The sequence below is a fragment of the Hylobates moloch genome, unplaced genomic scaffold, assembly GCF_009828535.3.
Source record: "Hylobates moloch isolate HMO894 unplaced genomic scaffold, HMol_V3 SCAFFOLD_10, whole genome shotgun sequence".
Classification (NCBI taxonomy): Eukaryota; Metazoa; Chordata; class Mammalia; order Primates; family Hylobatidae; genus Hylobates; species Hylobates moloch.
In genome coordinates, this window is record NW_026652285.1 from 105,039,818 (window position 1) to 105,057,898 (window position 18,081).

General features: G+C 47.5%; 1 protein-coding gene across 5 annotated transcripts in view; it reads right to left on the bottom strand.

The window, feature by feature from the left end:
- AK8 (adenylate kinase 8) overlaps positions 1-18,081 on the bottom strand; it is a 153,590-nt gene that overhangs the window by 79,016 nt on the left and 56,493 nt on the right. For 4 of the 5 annotated variants that reach the window (XR_009215320.1, XM_058445681.1, XM_032165492.2 and 1 more), the window contains one exon: positions 11,631-11,720. The exons of the other annotated variant lie outside the window; for it this stretch is intronic. Coding sequence is in view for 3 of the 4 variants with exons in the window: in XM_058445681.1 (XP_058301664.1) it covers positions 11,631-11,720 (90 nt within the window). In the remaining variant the exon portion in view is untranslated. The remainder of the gene's footprint in view (positions 1-11,630; positions 11,721-18,081) is intronic. 5 annotated transcript variants of the gene reach the window in all.

Below are 18,081 nucleotides of genomic sequence, written 5' to 3' on the forward strand. Positions count from 1 at the left end.
CTACAGTTCAAGAGGAGATTTGGGTGGGGACACAGCCAAACCATATCACGGAGCATCAGAGTAATGCAAACTGGAGCTTTGTCAGTTTCCAGTTACTGCAGGGTCTGGGTCCCCAAATCTGGTAGCAGTCACAGGAAATAAATAAGTATAAAAAATCCCCCATATATAAAATATATTCACACCTGACAGGACTTGCTGTGAGTACCATTACTACCACTAAGATGATGACGATGGCAACTCCATTCTTGTTAATAATCATGGTGAGTAACCAGTGATTATAACCAGTGACCATAGTAAGTAATTAGTGAATTACAGACACTATTCCCTTTATATAGAGCAAGTCAACAAATGGGATCCTAGGAAAGCTCGCCTTACAGATGGGAAAAGTGAAGGGAGCTCTGAGGGGGCGCATGGCTTGCCCAGTAGCACAGCTGGGAGGAAACAGAGTCTGAATGGGAACCAAGTCTGTGTGATTCTGAGCCCCGACCTGTAGCCACGGCCCCTCCCATCTGGGAGTGACAGTCACTTGCCTCCCTTCTAGAAATCCTTCAGGCTGCATGCTGCCCCCTGTGACCTGTCTCCTCTTTGTTCCTTCAAGACTAATTCTCTGGGCCGGGCATGGTGGTTCACGCCTGTAATCCCAGCACTTTGGGAGGCTGAGGCTGGTGGATCACGAGGTCAAGAGATGGAGACCTGGCCAACATGGTGAAACCCCATCTCTACTAAAAATACAAAAATTAGCCGGGCGTGGTGGCAGGTGCCTGTAGTCCCAGTTACTCAGGAGGCTGAGGCAGGAGAATCGCTTGAACCCAGGAGGCGAAGGTTGTAGTGAGCCAAGATCGCACCACTGCACTCCAGCCTGGGGACAGAGTGAGATTCCATCTCAAAAAAAAAAAAAAAGACTAATTCTCTGAAGCCACTGGGGCTTCCCATGGAGAGGGGCCTCACCCGAATAGAAATGCAGGCAGCAGAGGGCAGCATCTGGGCCCTGGGATTGTCCACACCACAGGGACCCAGGTCAACTGCCACAGGCTTGCTCTTCCACTAAACTAGCTGAGCTCCTACCGTGAGCCCTGTGGGAGCTGACTCCTCAGCCCTTGAAGCAGCCGGCCGAGCAGACAGCATGAGCAGAAACAGGGGATCCTGGGGTAGGGAGGTCCCAGGTGAGGCCATCTCATCTCCCAGTAAAAACCAACCAAAGGCTGGGGGGAGGTCAGAGTCCTGCAGTCAAGATCATGGATGGGGTAAATCAGAGGTCTGCAGTGAGGGGTGAGGAGAAGGAGTTCCCCTTCCCCTGCCTCCCGCATCCCCTGGCTTCCACAGGCTCTTCCCAGGGAGGGGGGTGGGAGCAGGTACATCCCTCTGTATGTTGGGAAGTCTCTTCCCTTGCCTCTCCCCTTCCTGTGTCCCTCTGCTCCCATCTTGCTTCTTCTGTCGGGTGTGCCCTTGTCACCCAGAGCAGCAGCGACAGGTGTGAAGCTGCAGGGCGTGGTCCCCGCTTTCCTCCCTCCATGTCCGATGAGGCTGTGCCAAGTTCCCTTGCACAGGAAACCTCAGAGCCAGCTTCTGGCTGACAAACCCCAGCAAGTCCCACGTCCCTGATCATAAGTGTAGAGGCTGCAGAGGGTCACTGGGGCCACCTCTTCCTCACCCCTCACGTCCTGCCCCTGCCTCTGCAGGCCCCGCTCACAGCCCAGTGAGAAAGAACCCATGTCAGCTCCCGTCAGGCGAGGACATTCCCAGAGGGAAAGAGGCTTCAAGCTGCACCTGCCGTTGGGGGGTCTGTGAGGGGCAGGAGCACAGCTCTAGCCATGCCAGGGGCTGCCCAGACAGCTACACTGAGAGACCTCCCGACTGGAGAAGAAGGCCCGGGGCCTCCAGGGTCAGGCCTGTCAGAGACAATTTCACAGCTGAGCGCACTGGAGGTTTGCTCTTCTCTGAAGCTGCTGGGGCTGCCCACAGAGAGGGAAACGTTTCTAGAAGCTCTGGTCAGAGCAAGGATGACTCTGTGCACTCTGGCTCTCCTTGGACTTCCCAGAAACGTCTGGGTTGGGTTTGGTTTCTTTTTTAATCTGGATGCCTGATACACAGCAACACTTGACATTCAGCCCAACAGGAAAATCTGGCTGTGCCCCTATGGTGGCTCCAGCCAGTGACAAGGAACAGCACTAAGCAGGCCAGACCTACCTCCCTCCGGCAGCGCCCATTCTTCTTGGGGAGACAATGTCGTCGAATGGATGCATGAATGAATCTGGCATCACTTACTGCCTCAGTTTCCCCACTGGACTAGCCATTGAGCAAAGGCTTTTGAACTTTTGGTGATGGGGCTGCCTCCTGGCAAAGCATTATTTTCATACTGGAGAAAGACAAGGCACACTTTCAAAATGAAAGTCTAGTGTAAAAAAATCAAAGAGAAGGACCCTCGGGGGCACAAACCTGTTGATAAGCAAAGGTGCTCACCTGTTTCCTCTAACTGTCCTCATTCCCAGGCCCTCCAGCCCCCACAATGCAAACAACGCTTTCACCCTGCCACTCTGCTTGGCTATCTTGGCCACAGCTTTCTCTCGGGCTGAAAAAGACTCCTACCTAGTTTCCATGAGGAAATCTTTGTAGCAGTCCCAGCGGAAAAGTCAAAAGTTTGACTTGAAAAAAGGAGCTACTTCAAAAGCATTGTCAGACCGAGGTGAGGGTTCCTTTAAAATGCATAAATTACAGGGGGCATCCATTAATCAACCTCTAGGCCACCCTACAGCGGGGGCTCTGGGTTGGGGGTACCAAAGGGACAGAGGCCAGCACACCTGGGGGAGGCAACGCGAAGGAAATCCACATAGAATAAGAGTAAATTAATGTGTTTATTACTTACTGCTTGGCATGTGTGTGTGTGTGTGTGTAGAAAAATGAAAGAAAAATGTAGAGTTTTTTCAATAATAAAAAGGGAGTTGCACTGCGGGGCCCCTAAAGCTTGTGAAAAATTAAACTCGACGGATTCAAACTGTCCTATTTCCACTTCAAAAGAGAAGAGGCACTGAGCTCTTCCCAACTTATCTTCAAACGCCCAGCACCCTAGAAAGTTTCTTTAAAAAAATAAAGGCTCCTGTTCCCCCAAGCACTGTACCGGTTACTGTACCCACTGTCTCTCCCTCTTCTAATTATACCCCTGTGAGTCTATTAATCAACTTGTAAATTATTTAGAGAGTCATGCGCTGTCTTCAGCGAGTACAAACACATCGCATGCAAAGGCTTGCTGGAAACGGGCAGAGGGTCCCTCAGGGTCTCCCCTCCGCGGGAAGACAGCTTGCAGCTCGCCGAGGCTGCTCTGCTAAAAACAAGAAATAGCATTCCGCTTACCTCCTCAGATGGGGAGATTTACTTTGTCTTTCAACTCAGCAACTCTTCGCAAGTTTTTAACAAAAGAGAAAAACTGGTCTATTGTCGATCTTTAGTGTGCATTTAGTGATGAGAATATTAATTCCCCCTTAAAAATGCAGCACATTGGCTGAGCTCTGATCCATGCCTCCTGGGATATGGACTCACGGAAGGCTCTTGAAAACACATCATCATCCCAATTGGGGGCTGGTTTGGCTTGTTTGTATTACGATGGCTGCATTTGCTAGGGTGAGGTCTCATTACCAGAAAGGGTGCAAATTAGCTTCTTGAAACTCTCTCAAATCTCCCACCTTTTCTTGGGTTCTATTAGCCCATGAGGGACCTTTCCCAGACAGAAATGTTTAGGAAATGTGGGGATGTGTGGGAGGGGCACAGGTAACAACTCGATAATGATCTGTCTTCCACATCACCTTTTCTACATACCAGGACTTTCACTTTTAGGGGAAAGTCATTACCAATTAAATAGCTGTCTTCTCTCCCGACAATAAGAAAGGAATATGTCTGGTATGTGCCAAGGAATGTGGGCCTTCCTACAACTGAACTGCTTTAGCTGTTGGGAGATGCTGGTGGGGCGGGGCCACAGGGGCAGCTGCCAGTTAGGAGCTCATTGTAACTGGGCCGACGAGCCAGTTGGGCAGGTGTCGCAGAGTGTATGCAGAGACAGGAGATGTGAAAAGCTAGAGTCTAGCTCAGAAGCCCCACTGCTGGGGACACGGCATGGCTGGCGGGCTCCTGACCATGCAGTTCCAGCACGTTCCGAGTGCGCTGTGGACAGGCTGAGATGAGTATCTCATGCACTTGGAGCAAAGACATAAACCAGCAAGGACAAGATCCGCCTTTGGCTGTTTTTCGTCTCCTCCCTGGATAACCACCCTCCAGAGGAAGTCCAAGCAACACACGGGAACGAGAACAGTTCCCTGGGCCAGGGCGGAAGCCAAGCCTTCTGGCTGAAGAGCCGGCGTTGTACCATTAATTAGGCCCGGCAACCTGGAAGTAGGTTATATCCACCATCAACAGTCCCTGGACCCTAATTTATGGCTAAAATTCTCATGAGAAAGGCTAAAAATAAAGCAGTGCAGACTTCAGACTTCTTTATGTTGGGTGAGTTTGAACAACAGAGTGAGGCCCATGAGCAGGGCTCGTTTTATATTAAGTGAAAATCGGGAAGCGACATTCCGAGGGGCAAAGACAGAATTATGGCCAGTTTCCTTGGGAAGCTCTGGGCCGCCAGAATTCAGAAATTTCAAACACCCTTTGGTAGGAATGGAGCTATGGGGAAGGAGCTGAGGACACCATTTGGCGGTGGTGGCCACTGTGAGCCACTGCTGATTTAAGCAGAGAACTGAGATCTAGTAGCGCCTTTGCTTGAGTTCAGAGAGGAAAGAGGACATCTGCACACATGCCGTAGCACACGGTGGCAATGGAGTCCGTCAGCGGCAACCATCTCATTTTAAATGGTACAGAAACAGCTGAGAACTTATTTTTCCAAAAGCCCAGAATCGTTTTTACTTGTTTTGTACTAGTGTAAAAGTGACAGGAGCTCCCTGGCAACTAAGGCTGCATGATTTAAGCTCGACCCTGTTTATTGTATGCAGAGCAAACTCCTGGTGACTTTAATGGAGGTTGCCTGCATAAAGAACACCACGTGCGGAGCCCTAGGGAATAAATTTGTTCTCTTCATTGCAGCTCAAGTCGGAACGAGTTTAGGAGGTCAGACCTATATATTTCAAAGTCCAGGCACAGAATAAGCATCTCCCCAGTCCTCTGTCCACAGTGCCGTCACCAAGAGCCTGGGATCAAGGGACTGAAGACGCGCTAAGATGGGGCCCTGGGGTCCTTTGCCCAGTAAATGTGGAAAGATGGGAAAACAGCACAGTTATTAATTTTGCTGCTGATTCGAAAGAAGGAGGTGTTGGCAGCACCTGTGAGGACAAAAAAAGAACATAACTAAGTCTGCAGAGGTCACGGCTGGGACATAACATCATGAGGCCTGGAGTGGGGATAACAGCAAGAGGCTCCATGGGGGAAAGATGACATCTGGATCTATTTGGCTGAGCCGGTGATGGTGGTGACGGTGACTGTGAGGGTGGCAGGGATGCACAATAACAAAAGCGCACATCTCTGGGGCACGCAGCTCCAAGGTGAGTGGAGAGAAAGCACAAGTCTGCAATGGCAGGGGTCCCAGTGAAAGACCAGCAGAAGGCCAGCGGCTGGGAGCACAGGCAGGGTGGAGTCCCCAGGGAAGGAGGTCCAGTACCCACAAGGGCAATGAGGGAGTACCCAGGAAGAGTCTATAGTGCCTGGCTTGGGGAGTGGTGAGGATGGGCTTTCTGCACTGGGTGGCTAGATGGCAGGGTGTTCTGGCAGTGACACCTGCAAGCTCAGAGATGCTAGGGGCCTCTGCCCCATGGCGATGAGGTCTCCATGTCTTTATAATAATCTCACTTGCTAAGCTCCTGAACCTTACAGATGAAAACTCCTAACAGGCAGGGGAGTGACTGGGTGCTTTCCTATGTTCCCAGGAATGCTGCTGGCACCCAGGACAGAGATATCTGAAACAGACCTCGGATTGAAGAGGGGAATCTGGGATGTCTCCAAGGACTCCCCAAAGGTATATGGGGGAGCAACCAACCAGTGGCTCCTCTTCTGGAAGTTCTGAAAGCCTCAGGGGATACAGCAGCATGTCCTCCAGTTTCAGGAGGGCCCTTCTGGTTGCAGGGCAGTGTTGGGAAGCTGAATTCCACTGTTCCCTTCACCCTGTGGCCTCCCTCTTCCCAAGAGCGGGGAGTCACTCCATGATGGGCTGAGTCACTCCAAGACAGGCCGAGTCCCTCCGGCTCTCCCATCCTCCCGCTGGCTGGCCCTGGCCCACAGTGCAGAGGAATTTCCTTCCACATCTGCCTCCACTCAATCAGGGCTCTTCCTGGGGCAAGCATGGGGGCCCGTCTCCCTGTCCCCACCACTGGGGTATGACCATACAATGGGTGGCTTGTCTCCAGGCCTGGCCTTGGAGGGGCATGTTAAGCCCAACTGTGACCTGGGTTCAGCCACATTATCCATTCTATGCTCTCAGCAAACTCTGAGGTCTGTCTCCTATCGGGTTCAGAACTCAGGGTGTGGGGAAGGGATGTGGTTAATCACCACCCCTCAAGCCCAAACAGTGGGGTACACCTGCAGGCTAGGGGACCCCTGAGTCACAGATGTCACCAATGCTCAATTCGGGAAGGAGAGGGCCTCAGCCAGCTGGGCTTATTCATAAATAAGCAGGCTGTGGTCGGCTAGGCAGAGTTTCCCTGTTCAGCCTGACCTTCCCTTCAAAACCAAATTCTGTCGAGAATCATTTAAATTTTCTTCCTGTTTCAGCTGGCGGTGAAGTGGGCCCCTGCCAGACCTGGGTGGTTCCAGCGCTCCTGCTCTGCGAGCCGAGTGCTTTGGTTTTCTCGGCAGCTTCTCCACAGCCCACTAATGAGACCCTGTTAGTGGTTATGAATGTAAATGCATTCTTTGTTATCCCTGCGAGATCAGGATTAGTGAAATGACAGAATTTATTGCTTCCGTTAGGGAGATATGATATTGGTTGTTGTTGTGTCTTTAATTTTGTAGGAAGAGCGAAAGTATAGAGGTACATAGTCTAAATAAACAAAAAGCTGTGGAAGAAAAAATTTAGCATGAAACATTGAAGATCGAAGTGATCCGGGTCTTGCTAACTTTACAGAAAATTGGGAATTGTGCCGTCAGCCTCCTTTGCATCCCCCAAATACAAAAAACAAACACAAAAACGACTCTGCGCCTGGACCACCTTTGAAAGGACTCTTGGGTTTGCTTTTAGTGGTGGATGAATTAAGCCGGCTCTGAACAAAGTTGATGTGCTTTGATTCAAGCAAATTCATTTCTGTCTCTCGAAGAGGAAGTAACAATAGGTCCCATTGACTCAAAAGATAAGTCAGTAAAATGGTGCCCATATCTGATGATTAATTAAGGATCTGTAAATGCCCAACTCCCTATAAGACGAGGAAGATAAGACTGTGCTGTCAAATGGTGAGGAGAGAGGAGGTGAGGAAACCAGAAGCCCGAGTGCTCCATGACCTCATAAAAAACCAACATCCTCATATGACCTTCTTGGCAACCGTGACATCTCATGATGCCTGAGAACTAAAGGGCTGTGATGAGTCACAGTTCTCTTTCCAAGCAATTGCTAAAACTGCAAAATTATAACGTGACTTGAAACACAGAGATAAAATATAGAATGTAAGTATAAAGAAAAATTAACGGAAAAACGTAAACAACCCTAATATGCAAAGAGCACTGACAAACCAATTAGGACAAAAAATAGCTTAATTGGAAAATGGGCAAAGGGAAAAACAGTTAATAGGCCAGGGCTATAGAGAGGTGGTTCACAAAGATAAAACACACGTGACCAATTATCTTATGAAAATATGTTCGACTTTACCAACCTCACCGACAATCAAAAGACCACAATTAAAAATAAATACATCTTTTGTCACATAACAAAGTGGCAAAGATTCAAATGGCTGGCCATGGTAGGCAGAATAATCCCTCCCAAAAAGATGTCCACATCCTAATCACTGGCACCTGTGAATATGTTCCCTGATATGGCAAAAAGGGCTCTGCAAATGGGACTAAATTAAGGATCTGGAGATGAAGACATGATCCTGGATTGTTCTGGGTCATCCCAAGGGTCCTTATAAGAAGGAGGTAAGAGGGTCAGAGTCAGAGAGGGAGGTGTGATAGCAGAAGCAGAGGTCAGAGAGAGAGATTGGAAAATGCTACTCTGCTGGCTTTGAAGACAGAGGAAGGGGCCATGAGCCAAGGCATGGGGATGGCCCCCAGAAGCTGGTAAAGGCAGGGAAGTAGATCCTCCCAAGTGCCCCAGGAAGGAGCACAGCCCTACTAATACCTGGATTTCAGGACTTCTGACCTACAGAACTGCAAGATAAATTTGTGTTGTTCTAAACCATGACATTTGTTACGAAGCAACAGAAGACAAATACACTGGCAGTACCCAGAGATGGCAAAGACAGGCAGGGAATGAGCATTCGCACACTGATGGTGGGAGTGTACGGCAGTACAGCATCACCACTGCCACTGTTCATGGGCATCACCGCTGACTCAGGCCTCAGTGTATCCTCATAAGATCACCAGGGATGTTTCTACATACAAGAGATGTTTCTACATACAATTATTGAAGGACTGCAAATCTGGAAACCACCTAAATATTTATTTTTGTAACTTTATATTTTGAAAAAAATTCAAATGGACAAGGAAGCGGCAAGAAGAGTCAAAGAAGTCCTGCAGACCCTTCCCTGGTGTTGGCCGATTGGCACTACCTCCGCTGCTTGGTCACTGTCTCTGTTTCTGAACCACTGTGCTTGTTAGTGGGGAATTAAATTATCTTCCAAACATACTATGGAATACTACCAGCAACACTTGAAACTATATACATTAGGTTAATTTGGTATCACATTCACTCATTTTTTAAAACAAATCTTTAGGGTGCTAATCCCCACCCTGGTAAATGGGAATTTGGAGAGAAATGGAGAGAAATTATGCTTGAGGATGCAACAGGTACTCTGCCATTGCTGCTGCTTGCTACTGTGGCTTTTTCTTTTTTTTTTTTTTTTTTTTTTTGAGACTGAGTCTAACTCTGTCACCCAGGCTAGAGTGTAGTGGTGCAATCTTGGCTCACGGCAACCTCTGCCTCCTGGGTTCAAGCGATTCTCCTGCTTCAACCTCCTGAGTAGCTTGGGACTACAGGCGCCCACCACCACACCCGGCTAATTTTTGTGTGTGTGTGTATTTTTTAGTAGAGATGGGGTTTTGCCATGTTGGCCAGGCTGGTCTCGAACTCTTGAGCTGAAAACATCCACCCGCCTCGGCCTTCCAAAGTGCGGGGATGACAGGGGTGAGCCACCGCGCCCGCTGGGATGACAAGGGTGAGCCACCGCACCCACTGGGATGACAGGGGTAAGTCACTGTGCCCACTGGGATGAAGGGTGAGCCACCGCACCCGGCCACTAGGTGGATTTGAAGAGCAGCAGCTGCCCTGTGGCCTCCGGACCCTGTGCATGTGCATGAGGGCTGCTCCTCAGGGCAACCTTGCAGGAAGGGACCTCTACCTCCATCCTGTCACCGGGAAGCCTGGGGCTTCGAGAAGGGCAGGGTGGTTTATTGGTGCCACACGGCTGGTGGGGGCAGTGCTGGAATCTGAACCAGACTGGGAAGCATAAGAGCTTGTGCTGGTTTTCACCCTCCCTGGTGCCTCCTACCTCCACCTCATTCTGTGGACCAGCGCAGACACCCAGGACCAGACCCACTCACTGCCCTGCACCTACACAGATCACCTCATTCTGTGGACCAGCGCAGACACCCAGGACCAGACCCACTCACTGCCCTGCACCTACACAGATCACCACATTCTGTGGACCAGCGCAGACACCCAGGACCAGACCCACTCACTGCCCTGCACCTACACAGATCACCTCATTCTGTGGACCAGCGCAGACACCCAGGACCAGACCCACTCACTGCCCTGCACCTACACAGATCACCTCATTCTGTGGACCAGCGCAGACACCCAGGACCAGACCCCACTCACTGCCCCTGCACCTACACAGATCATCTCATTCTGTGGACCAGCGCAGACACCCAGGACCAGACCCACTCACTGCCCTGCACCTACACAGATCACCTCATTCTGTGGACCAGCGCAGACACCCAGGACCAGACCCACTCACTGCCCTGCACCTACACAGATCACCTCATTCTGTGGACCAGCGCAGACACCCAGGACCAGACCCACTCACCCTGCACCTACACAGATCATTGTGTCTGATGGCTCCTACTCCACACACTTGAACTCCACCCCGCGGACTAGGACATCTTAAGGAGGGACTTGGGAGGGCTGGCCAGGACATCTCCCCGGGAGGCCCAAGCAGAGGATGGCTGGGAGGACACAGCCTGTTTTCATGTGCTTCCTCCTCATCAACCTTCTCCATCTAGAAAGTGGTAGGAGAAGGCCACGAGCTTCCACCAGGAGGATTCCTAGCCAATGCCCGCACTGCTTATTATAATGGCAGCTGCTTCTGGAATTCATTTTCTTCACAATAAGCATGTGTTCACAACAGACTTGACAAGTGGGTATGCACTGACTGCTGGGAGGAGCTGCAGCATGTGCAGGGGAGGAAGGTGTAGGTGCGTCAGTAGGAAATTCACTGCCCCAGGGAAGAGACAGACACAGGATCCCCAGGAGCCCAGCCGCCAACTGGCTGTGTGGCCTTAGCAGCTCAGTCCCTTCTCTGTGGCTCCTTCGTGGACTCAGGAAGCCTGACTAGAATGCTCCCAAAGGTGCCCTTACCGGGGGTCAGATCCTAGGAATGCTTTCAGACTGTGGATCACAGAGGGCACCTGGAAAGCGGATCTGGTCCTGCTTCACCTGTCAAACAGGCGAGCATTTAACTGCTGAGGACCAATGCCGGTCAACACTCACATCTGCAAAGCTGTCTGAACCTTCTGGCTTCTGAGTGATGATTAAATTGGAATATTTGCCCACAGCATTTTTATATACCAAATAATAAAGGATGTGGGGGGCAGGAAGTGGTGGCTTACGCCTGTAATCCCAGCATTTCGGGAGGCTGAAACAGGAGGATCACTTGAGTCCAGGAGTTCAAGATCAGCCTGGGCAACATGGAGAAATCCCATCTCTACAAAGAATACAAAAAATTAGCCAGGCATGGTGGCGTGCACCTGTAGTCCCAGCTACTTGGGAGGCTGAGGTGGGAGGATCACCTGAACCCAGGAAGTTGGGGCTGTACTGTGCTGAGACTGCACCACTGCACTCCAGTCTGAGTGACAGATTGATACCCTGTCTAAAAAAAAAAAAAAAAAAAAAAAGAAAGGATGTGGGGAGGTCTGTAGCCTCTCCTGGCTCTCAATTTTAAGTGGTACCAGTTATGAAAAGCCAACAGTCTTGAGAAATAGGAACATCCTAAACATCAGGAATAACGCCCCCACATCCACAAACTCACCTCACTGGGGATCAGGCTCAGACACCAGGAGGCCTTACCGGAAACAGGCAACAGAGCCTTTGCTGACAAGAAAACCCAATTTCCATTTCCCAGCTGATCTCCCCAGTTTTGAGCCCCTGAATGTTCAGAGAGCCGCACAAAGAGAAAGTTCTCTCTGGAGCCTGTAAGGTCGTGACAGTTAGTGGGAACGTGGCCTACCTGCCATCTCCTTTTCAAAGAAGGGCTGAATGAGCTCGCCAAACGTGGTCCTGTCTGCCACAGCCTCTTTCAGCAGTTGCCCACAGCAGACTGAAGGAGAGGGGAACAGAGAGGCACCCATTAAATTTTAAATAGGAGGAAGGATGAGAAAAAAAAGAACCCCCAGTGCTGCCTGCGGAGGGAAAAAAAAAAAAAAAAGGTCACTGAAAAAAGCATAAAAGGGTTTTTCTGTGTGTGGGTATGTGTCCAAGTAAAAGTAAATATCAAAAAGGAGCCGGGAAATAAAGAAGAGGGAGAGGTGGAATGAAAAGGAATGCATTTGGCAAAGAACACATTAAAAATGGACGGCGCGGGGAAGACACTAACGAGGACGTTGCCCACAGAGGAGCCCTGCAGGGGCCTCGCTGCACCTGGAATTGCTGCGCAGAACTCGGCGCCCTCCGGGTGCCTGCGGAGGATCAGCGTTCTGGTCGGGGGCTGCTCATCTCTGGGTGATGTGCCTCAAGTGCGTCCACATTCGCACCCTTGTTACACAGCGGAGGGGGTGCAGCGTGTTGCTTCCACAGCCCTTCCAGCTGGCAGGGCATCTCCATGGGATGGTGGGGCCACACAATAGGATAGATTCATATTCCAAGTGGGCTGACTCAACATTAAAGGGCACCATGTGGCTGTAATCCCAGCACTTTGGCTGAGGCAGGCGGATCACTTAAGATCAGGAGCTCAAGACCAGCCTGGCCAACATGGTGAAAATCCGTCTCTACTAAAAATATAAAAATTAGCCAGGTGTGGTGGCATATACCTGTAATCCCAGCTACTGGGGAGGCTGAGGTAGGAGAATCACTTGAACCTGGGAGGCGGAGGTTGCAGTGAGCCAAGATCGCGTCACTGCACTCCAGTCTGGGCAACGGAGCAAGACTCCGTCTCAAAAAAAAAAAAAAAGAAAAAGAAAAGAAGGTACCACGCTGCAGTCACCTGGCCAGTGGCGGCTGTCCCCATCTGGACACCTGCTCACCCTGGGCAGGAACCTCCCTCTGGCCCCACTGTGTCTCGAGCCCTGAGCCAGGGCCAGCACATAGGAGGTGCTGGGCAACAAGCATGAGTGAATAAACACAGGCTACCTCCTCCTTGGCTGTGAAAGTCTTTCCTAGCCAAAGTCAGAAGATTTAAGCTATATTTTCATGAATTGTTCATTGTACGCTTTTGGCTCTCTTCCCTTTAGGGCTAAGAAGTTTTCCGCCTATACGAAGGAGACCAAAAAACATCCTAAAGTTAACTGGATAGCATGAATGTTTAACAAAATTACCATCACCAAGGATTTATTCCTCAATAATGATATGCTGAATTCACTATGTAAATGACAGCAGTTGTCATTTAATTTAATCCAATGTGGTTGGCAGCCTCACCAGCAAAGGACATATAAGTGAGAATAAAGGCTGCTGGGAGCTAGGCGCAGTGGCTCACGCCTATAATCCCAGCACTTTGGGAGGCCAAGGCGGGAGGATCATTTGAGGTTAGGAGCTCGAAACCAGCCTGGCCAATATGGTGAAACCCCATCTCTACTAAAAATACAAAAATTAGCCCAGTGTGGTGGTGGAAGCCTGTAATCCCAGTTACTTGGGAGGCTGAGGCAGGAGAATCGCTTGAGCCCAGGAGGCGGAGGTTGTAGTGAGCAGATTGCACCACTACACTCCAGCCTGGGTGACAGAGCGAGACTTTGTATCAAGAAAAAAAAGAAAAAGAAAGAAAAGAAAAGAAAAAAAAAGTTGCTGAGAACTGAGACAATTCTATGTGCCAAGCACTGTGCTAAGTGTGCTTTGTTTTATTTGGTCCTCACAATAACCTGTTGTTTCTTAGGTAAAGACACTGTGGCTCAAAGAGATGAAATAAGCTGCTTTAGGTCACAGAGCCATTAAGGGGCAGAGCTGGGGTCCAAACCCAGGTCTGTGTGACATCAAACCCATGCTTAGCTTCCAGTTCTGGCCATGAAGGAGTGACAGGTATCATATTTAACTTCTCTTATAGAAAGCTGTGAAACTGAACAAAATCTATGAAGCAATTCTTTAGAGTCATTGGACAACAGAGAGACAGGTCTGTAATCCTTGAGAGGCAAGGAAACACACCAAACGAGCCCCATATTCATCCTGGATCTCTACCTATGGGCACTTCTCAAATCATGGCACAGGAGAAGTGGAGCCCAAACAGATCAGCAGTCTCACTGGGTGGAAGCAACAAAGACTAGAACTCTGAGATGGCCAGAATTTGTAGAACAGGGTAATGGAGAGGAGGCAGCTGTGCACAGAAGGAGTTCCAGAAATCTCATAGGGGTTCACTGAGCCTTTGGCCAATATGAAGCTGCACATATGCAGGGTGAGACTCCAGAGGTCTGGTAGAGAAAAGCTACTGGGAAGCTGTGAACTGAATGGAAATTCACACAGGGCTGGGAGATGCTGGCATTCTGACAACCAAAGTGAGAGACCTTGAGAACACCCCGGACATTCAGCTGAGATTCCAGAGAGGGCAGACCTTAGCTGCAGGGATACTCTAGCCCTAGATTAAGAACATTCTAGTCCCACTTAACAAAGCCTGAAAATAAGCTTCAATGGGATGGAGTTAATCCTCCAAACTCAACACTCTTAAAGCAGAATGATGACACAATCCAGACTTTCAAAAATGTGAGAAACACAATGTCTAGCATTTAATCAAAAGCTCCTTGACGTGCAAAAAAGCAGGAAAACGTGACTCCTATGAGGAGAGAAAACAGGCCATAGAATCAGATCAGGGGATGACACAGATGTCAGAATCAGCACACCAGGACTTTAAAACAGCTATTATGAGTATACTTAAAACCTTAAAGGAAAAGATAGTTAAAATGAGTGAACGGATGGAGAATCTCAGCAGAGAAAGGAAAACTGTGAAAAAGAACCAGATGGAAATTCTGGACCTGGAAAATACAGTATCTTAAATGAAACAAATCACTAGGTGTGCCGCAATCAGTGAATTTAAAGACAGGAAAAGAGGCCATAGGAAGTAGCCAAACTGCAGCAAAGAGGGGGATGGGAAAGGACTGGAAGAAAAGAACCAAATCTAAGAGACCTGGAGGACAATACCAGACGGTCTAACATATGTGGAACTGGAGTTCCAGAAAGAAGAGAGGCAGGCAGAAAAAAGATTTCAGAAGATAATGACAGGAGAATTTCAGAATTTGATTAAAAATTTCAACCCACACACCCAAGAATCTCTGAGATCCAAGCAGAACAAACACAACATAAGTTGCACTTCGATACATCATAGTCAAATTGCTGAAAGCTAAAGAGAAAATATTAACAGCAGCTGAGGGCAGGGGGAGTGCTTCATATGTAGGGCAACAATGGTAAAAATAACCTCTGAGATCTCATCAGAAGAAGTGCAAGCCAGAAGACAATAGAATGACATCTTTAAAGTGTTAAGAGAAAGAAACTGTCAACATAGATTTCTATATGCAGCCAAAACATCCTTCAAAAATGAAGATGAAATCATGTCATTTTCAGGCGCATGAAAGCTGAGAAAATTTGTCACCAGCACACTTTCACTACAAGAGATGTTAAAGGAAGTTCTTCAGGCTGAGAGAAAATGATACCAGATGGAAACCTGGATCTAAACAAAGGAGTGAAGAGTACTGATAGGTGGGTACATATAAAAGTCTTTCCCCACTTATATCTTCACTTCTTTAAAAGATGAATGACTATTTAAAACAAAAATAATTACAATATATTGTAGGGTTTATAACATATGCAGAAGTAAAATGTATGTCAACTGTAAAGAAGTTGGTAAATGGAAAAATCTATTGCTGCAAGGCTCTGATATCATACATGGTGAGGTGTAATATTCACTCAAAATAGGCTGTGACAAGAAAAGATGCATATTTAATCCCTACAGCAACCACTAACAAAATAAAGCAAAGAGATATAGCTAAAAAGGAAATAGAAGAAAGAAAATGGATTACTAAAAAATATTTGGTTAATCCAAAAGGTGGCAGAAAAGGAGGAACAAAGAACAGATGACACAAGTAGAAAACAAAACAAAACAAAAAAACAGGCCAGGCATGAGGGCTCACGCCTGTAACTTCAGTGGGAGGCCGAGGCGGGAGGTTCACTTGAGCCCAGGAGTTTGAGGGTGCAATGAGCTATGATTGCACCACTGTACTCCAGCCAGGGCAACAGAGCAAGACCCCGTCTCTTAAAAAAAAAAAAAGTGAGACCCAACTATATGCTGTTTACAAGACACATATTTAGACTATAAGACACAGATAATTTAAAAGAAAAAGAATAGAAGGTATATCATACAGACACGAATCATAAGAAAGTTAGAGAAACTTCATTAACATCAGACAAAGTAGACTTCAAGAAAATGAGTATTGCTAGAGAGGAAAACCAACATTTCCTAGTAATAAAAGGGTCATTTCACCAATAAGATATAACTATCCTTACTGTATACAGTCAGCCCTCCATATCCATAGTTTCTACACTCATGGATTCAACCAACCGCAGATTGAAAATATTTGGGGTAAAAATTACATCTGCACTGAACATTTGGTCTTTTTTCCTTGTCAGTATTCCCTAAACAATAGAGTATAACAACTGTTGCATAGCATTTACATCATATTAGGTATTATAAGTAATCTAGAGATGATTTAAAGTGTATAGGAGAATGTACGTAGGTTATATGCAAATACTATGCCATTTTGTATCAGACACTTGAACATCCTCGGATTTCGGTATCCAAGGGAGGTCCTAGAACCAATCTCCCAGGGATACTGAGGTGTGACAGTATGCACTTAATAACAAATTACATGAAGCAAAAACTTGCAGAGAATAGACAAATCCACAATTCAGAGTTGGGAGATTTTTTAAGTGTTGGGCCGGACGATTGTAAAAAATTAAAAATAAAAGAGTTGGGAGAGTTTAACACACCTCTCTCAAAAACTGACATAATAGGTAGAGTGAGAATCATTAAGGACATAGAAAAATTTCAAAATTTGATTAAAAATTTCAAACATCTTATCCTAATCAACATTATAGAACACTATAGCCAACAATGCAGAATACGTATTTTTTTTAAGTACACTTGGAATTCACCAGTATAGACCATATATGCAAATTTCAAAGGATCAGAATCACATAGGGTATGTTCTTTTACCACAATAGAATTAAATTAGAAATCAAGAATATAAAGCAATCAGGAAAATCCCCAAATATGTGGGAATTAAGCAAGGTGTATTCTAAATAGTACACAAGTTAAAAAAGAAACCAGAGGCTGAGGTGGGAGGATTGCTTCAGGCCAAGAATTTGAGATCAGACTGGGTAACATAGAGAGATTCCTGTCTTTACAAAAAAAAATTAGCTGAGCATGGTGGCATACACCTGTAGTCCCAGCTACTTGGGAGGCTGAGGCAGGAGGATCACTTGAGGAGTTGGAGGCTGCAGTGAGCCATGACTGCACCACTGCATTCCAGCCTGGGTGACAGAGTAAGACCCGAAAAATAAAAATAAAAAAGAAGAAAGACAAAGGGAAGGAAGGAAGGAAGGAAGGAAGGAAGGAAGGAAGGAAGGAAGGAGGAAGGAAGGAAGGAAGGAAGGAAGGAAGGAAGGAAGGAAGGAAGGAATTCATGCTCACTGTAAAAAAAAAAAAAATCTGAATTGTATAATATACAACTCTGCTGAGATAAGCAGTTTGGTGTATGGATATTTCTTCATGTTTTTTCTGAGCATAAACTAACATGCTTTTTTGAACAAAAATGAGGTCACCCCCTGGATACTGCTGAACAAATTGTTTTCTGCCCCTCCCTTATTTGGCCATGTATCACCGACATCAAATCACTTTACAGGTTTATTTTTAACAGCTACCTCACAATCCATTACATGGGTTTATCACAACTTATTGCACAGACCTGCTTATTAACAGAGTTAGAGGTTGCCTCTGTGTCTCATTATGCTTCTGCCACATCTCTCACTGCACATGTGAGTGTTGGAGCAGAATAAACTCCTAGGAGTTGAATCCCAGGGTCACAGGGTTTGCGCGGTTAGTGCTTTAACCAACGGGCTTTCACCTTTCAGAAAGTCGTGTCCGTATATGCTCCCACCATCCTACGTGGGGTCTTCTGATGAACTTTGTGGGAGTGAGTGTGGGCCTATTTGTGTGTCCGTTTTTGTTGGTTTGGAGATATTTTCCTTTGGCTGAGAGATTCACAGATGTGAAGATTAGAACCAGGCCAGCGGATGGCCGCAGCAGAGCAGAGCCTGAAGCTCTGGGTTCAGACACGCATTTGCAGAGAGATCTCAAGGCTACCTGCCTTAGGTCCCTTAAATGGGTTTACTTAAATCTCATGACATCTTGTATTTATCAAGAACACCTTTGAAAAATGTGAACTTTCTGAGGTAGTCTCCAAATGCTTAATTATCTAAAAGAGCCCCAT